This window comes from Sinocyclocheilus anshuiensis, unplaced genomic scaffold, assembly GCF_001515605.1.
Source record: "Sinocyclocheilus anshuiensis isolate Anshui unplaced genomic scaffold, SAMN03320099.WGS_v1.1 scaffold941, whole genome shotgun sequence".
Lineage (NCBI taxonomy): Eukaryota > Metazoa > Chordata > Actinopteri > Cypriniformes > Cyprinidae > Sinocyclocheilus > Sinocyclocheilus anshuiensis.
The window spans coordinates 695880-701364 of NW_015555791.1; the positions used below are offsets into that span (position 1 = coordinate 695880).

The following is a 5485-nucleotide window of genomic DNA, read 5'->3' on the forward strand; positions in this document are numbered from 1 at the left end:
ATCAGTCCAAAAGAAGTGAAATAAAAAGTGCCCATCCATAATAAAAAGTGTCTCACACGGCTCCGGGGGGTGAACAAAGGCCTCCTGTAGCGAATCAATGCGTTTTTGTATGAAAAATAACCATATTTAAAACATATTTAACCATATATAAAAACATATTTAAAACCATATTTATGGATGGGCGCTTTTTATTTCACTTCTTTTGGACTGAAGCAATGCAACACCCACTGACTGGCATTAAACAGCTTGAAAGATCAAAGACAATTTTTTTATATAACTTCGACTGGATTCGTCTGAAAGAAGAAAGTCATATACACCTAGGATGACTTGAGGGTGAGTAATTTATGGGCTAATTTTCATTTTTGGGTGAACTAACCCTTTAAAATAAAGTGTAACCAAGCTCTCCTTTCAAAGCATTGGAGTCTTTGTGTTTCTCTGCTCGTCAGGGTGCTGCTGAAGTGTGGGATAGACGTGGACAGTCGGGACAGTGATGGCTGGACGGCTTTTCACGCGGCGACTCACTGGGGACAGGAAGAGGCCTGCACTCTGCTGGCTGAACACATGTGTGACATGAACGCTGTCAGTAATGTGGTACGGGGGTCTATAATTACCCTAAAGGGGTTTATTTTACAACAACGACAGGCTGAGTGGACATTTATGGTGCCTACATGAAAAAATACTATAGTAATTTATAGTAAATACTACTTTATAGTGTTTTTGAACCATACTATAGTAAAGTGTATTATACTGTATATGTTATAGTATTTACAACACTTTGTTAATGAACACTACAGCATACTGAAGTATGAACTATAGTGAACTGTAATAAATACTGTAGTATACTTTAGTTTTTACTAGGGATGCACCGATACCGATACTGGTATCGGTATCGGGCCCGATACTGGCCTCCTGTACTCGTACTCGTACTCGTTAAAATGCCCCGATACCACACAGCATTTCAAAAACACTAGTATTTACTATAAATTACTATAGTATTTTCAAAATAAGTAAATAAATGGCTACAAATATAAAATCTTGTAAGTAACCAGTTACAATCAAGTATTCATTGTGTATTTGTGTATCATAGGGGCAAACTCCACTCGACGTAGCCGATGAGAACATCGTTGAGAACTTGGAAGAACTGCAGAAGAAGCAGAATGCTGTAAGTTTTGCTTGCGTTTATGTCCGCTATCTTATCACCTCTTTGGTTTATGTTCAAAGAATGCTTTCACTCCGAGCAAATGAGCAGATATCTTTGCTGCACGAATGTCCAAAAAACACCAGCGTTTTTTCTGTGTGCTGTATGGAGCCAAAGTCATCAAACACACCTCCGTTTGTACTTGACAGAACTGCGTGTTCAGTATGAGGATATTTCAAGGAAGTGTGTGCAGTTAAGGTTGAATGCATCAGTGGTGTTTTTAATAGGAATTTACGACATGTTGTACCTTTTTTGTGATATCAGATGATCAGCATTAATAGCCCTATTAATGCGCAAGTATGTCCTACTTTATTGCAAGTTGCTAGTTTGACGGGAGAGTAATGAGTAATTTAAAAGAATTGAATCTCACAAGGTCACAACTGAGATCATAGGATATATATTAATCGCCACATCATGTAATTAATTAGATTTAATGCGATTAATCGTTTGACAGCACTAATATATATATGTATGTATGTATATGTGTGTGTAAATAGGCAAATATGCTTCATTTTATTCATGCAGAATATAATTTCTTCTTTTTTATTTTGTTATAATCTATATCTTGTTATATGACTAATTATGAAAGAAGTCAATCTCACAAGGTCACAATTGAGATCATTGTTTTTCAAATAATAATAAAAAGGCAAATATGCTTCATTTTCTTCATGCAGAATATAAATGATTTTCTTTTATTTTGTTGTGATATATGACTTACGTATTTTTGACAGTTCCTGTGAGATTTACCCTTATTTATGGTAAAATAAATTCATCATTGATGAATCGTATTGTGAAAATAAAAAATGTATAACAATCAAATAAATAAAATACAGACAAGTACTGGAATAAATAAACAATTATTATTATTATTATAAAAATATTTTTAGTATATACATAAAGAAATACAAATTTGCTTCATGCAGAATATAATTTATTTTTTCTTTCTTTTGTGGTGATATATGACACATTCTTGACTATTTCTGTCAGGTTTACCCTTATTCATGCTAAAATAAAAAGATGAGGGATAGTTATGGTTGAATTATTTGGGAATTGATGTTGAATTATTAACAGCTGTTGTTGTTGTTTTTATCTCCTAAAGATGCGTTCAGAGAGACAGAAGATCCAGACGCCCGTCATTGAGACCAGCCCACCTGTTTCCATGGCGCCAGCTCGCCCTCGCAGGTAACATCACATACGGAAACAGATTTTATTGGACTGTCCCGCTTTTAATGTATGTAGAAAACTCTTTATAATTTTGCCAGAAAAAGTTTTAGAATTTTGATCATATGTTAATGTAAAAAATCTTGTTTGTTTGCTGTTTTTTATTGGTTTTTTTTTATTTACTTATATTTATTAAATTGTTTTTGCCATGAAAATAGCCTAACACCATGTCCTAACTACACGCGACGCGACAAGATTCCAGCAGCAATCAATTTGGGTGTCCACACCAAACGCGATGCGACAGAATCAGTCAAATATCTCAGCCAATCAGAAGCGTGTGTGGAGCGGAGCCTCTCTCGAAGCGCACTGCACTCGCAACGAAATGGATACGTTTATAAACTAATTCATAAATATGAAACCTTTTTAACATTATTAAATGTACATACTGAGTGACTGATACCATCTTTGACATGGAATACACTCGTTGGTTGGTTCGCAGCGAGTCCACGGTTTTAACGGATATCTTTGCTTTAATTTATTTTCAATATCGGAGGTAAACTATCTTTTGTTGCTTTCAGTATGGCTATAAGGTCATGCAAAATGATATTTAAACTCATATTAGACACGTTTAACTTTGAATAAAGCACATAATCACCTGAGATTATCTACTGTCATATAGTTTGAATGTTGTTGTTCCAGCCGCGACGTCGCGGAAATAGAAACAGTTTCTAAATGAGAAATTTTGCGTGTCGCTGTCGTGGCTAGTTAGGCCAAAACCTCCGATTAACAAGGAAAAGACACCTTTTTTTCCGCGTGTCGCAGCGTCGCGACGTGTGTAGTTAGGACACGGTGTAAGATGGCATTAACATGGCATTAAATAAAAATATACTACTGCTAACATCACATACGGTGTCCGATTACGCATCACTTCCTGTGTGACAAACCCCAGATTGATTCACCATCATTTCATAGTTATTTTTCAGTACTGAAGCAAGTGAATCGTTGAATCAAAAACCGATTCATTATCGAATATTGTGAATGTTCAGTATATAGTGTTACATCACATGACTTATTCTCCGCTCTCACTGATTGGCTGATTTTCACGTCACCTACAGGACGTCCATCTCTCGTATGAGCAGTAAAGAGAAGATCACCCTGCATGAGCGAGAGAAACATGCTCCGCCCTCACTCCAGACTCCGCCCACAGAAGAGGACGAGGACGAGTCGTCGCGCACAGCCGGCCAATCCAAACCCTCCAGCAGCTCCAGTTCAGAGGAAGAGAGCGAATCAGAGAGTGATGCCGAGTCAGGTGACCAAACCCCACCTGTTTTTGTTCTGGAAATCAAAAATCACATTAGCTAACTGGTGATTTTTTTTCTGTATCTTTTCAGAAAAAGCAAAAACTCGAGAAATGATCAACAACTTGAACAACAAACGCAATGCAGCGCCTGTAGCGAGCTCTGTGACCAACACTGCCCTTAACCAGGTTAAAAAGGTGACCAGAGAACTGCTAATGATAAACTGCTGTCATTTAGAGCTTGTATATCCAAAACGATTTGGCAAATATCTGGCTTTCGATGAAATTATTGATGCTGATTTTCTGAATCCAGCCACATTTTCTGTACAGCACAACTGTTTGACAGCTGTTTTCTGTAGTACAAAGTGCTAATATATACTAAAATAGTCATAAATCAATTCATATGGCCACTAACAGCCAATTCAGCAGCCAAAAATGATTATTTGAGTGGCTGATGATAATAAAATTATCACAAAAAAAACTAAACAATTATTGCTGTGGATATATTTGAAAATTGTAATTAATGTATTTGAATTTTGGAGTAAAAAATAAATTGTGAAAATATAATATTTATTTTATTTTAAAATTGTTCATATTTTATTTTATTTTTTTAATTTTAACTAAAGTTTTAGTAATTTTTAATTAGTTTTTAACATGTCTGTATAGTATTTATTAATTTTTATTTCAGTTTTAGTTTTAGTTATTTTAGTACATCTAATCAAGTTAAACTAAATGAAAATGAGAAATGTTGCTTTGGCAACTTCCTGAAAAAAATATGTTTAGAAAATTGATGAAAATTGTTTGTTGTGTTACTTTTTAACTATAATGAACCTTGTAAGAATTATATACCTATAATAAGTCTAATAGAATAGAATAGAATAGAATGCATATAACATTGATCAAAAACAGAACCTTCATAACCACCCAGCCCTCATACATATTAATATGTAAATTCACACTAATGTACAATATTTGAAAGTATTTGTAATAATATAATATAATGTGTGGTGTGCCTGTAGGCTGAACCCGTCCGGACCCCGGTGACAGAGGCTCCAGGTTCCTGGAGGACGTCTTTGCGTAAAGCAGGAAGTTCTGTGACTCTGGGCTCGGCCGGGGCCTCTGAGCCAGCCACTGAGGCCCTCAAGGACCCCGAGGCTAAACTGGGAATGACACGCTCTGCATCCAGTCCCAGACTGAGCTCTGAATCTGACAATAAGGTGACACACACATATACGCACTGTATGGGTGTGCACAGTAATTTTATGTCACTGTAATTATATCAATAAATCTAGTTCATTTTACAATAGAAATGTTTTTCTCAATTGAAAGATGTTTTATATATTAAATAACCATGTGATGAGGCCTATTGTTGGTCAGTCCAGTGAATTAAAAAATATACAAATTAAGATTTATTTTTTTTTTTTTTACAAATTTCTTTTATTCATCAAAGATGCATTAAATTGATCAAAAGTGACAGTAAAGACAGTTATAATGTTGCAGAAGATCTCTATTTCAAATAAATGCTGTTCTTTTGAACTTTCTATTAATCGAAGAATCCTGAAAAATATTGAAAGTGCTAAAAATTGCAACAAAAAAAACATTTAGGAATGTTAGAAAGACTGGAGTAATGATGCTAAAAAATTGCAACATTTAGGAATGTTAGAAAGACTGGAGTAATGATGCTAACAATTCAGCTTTGCATCACAGGCATCACAGGAAATTTTGATATATATTCAAATAGAAACAGCTATTTTAAATAGTAAAAATATTTCACTATATTACTGCTTTTGCTGTATTTTGGATCAAATAAATGCAGGCTTGGTGAGCAG

The 5485-nt window shown here is 34.9% G+C and overlaps 1 protein-coding gene across 1 annotated transcript in view; it reads left to right on the plus strand.

The window, feature by feature from the left end:
* LOC107674811 (protein phosphatase 1 regulatory subunit 12A-like) overlaps positions 1 to 5485 on the plus strand; it is a 33651-nt gene that overhangs the window by 16911 nt on the left and 11255 nt on the right. The window contains exons 5-10 of the mRNA XM_016468915.1: positions 447 to 591; positions 1088 to 1162; positions 2298 to 2380; positions 3475 to 3668; positions 3751 to 3854; positions 4676 to 4873. Of these exons, the coding sequence (XP_016324401.1) occupies positions 447 to 591; positions 1088 to 1162; positions 2298 to 2380; positions 3475 to 3668; positions 3751 to 3854; positions 4676 to 4873 (799 nt within the window). The remainder of the gene's footprint in view (positions 1 to 446; positions 592 to 1087; positions 1163 to 2297; positions 2381 to 3474; positions 3669 to 3750; positions 3855 to 4675; positions 4874 to 5485) is intronic.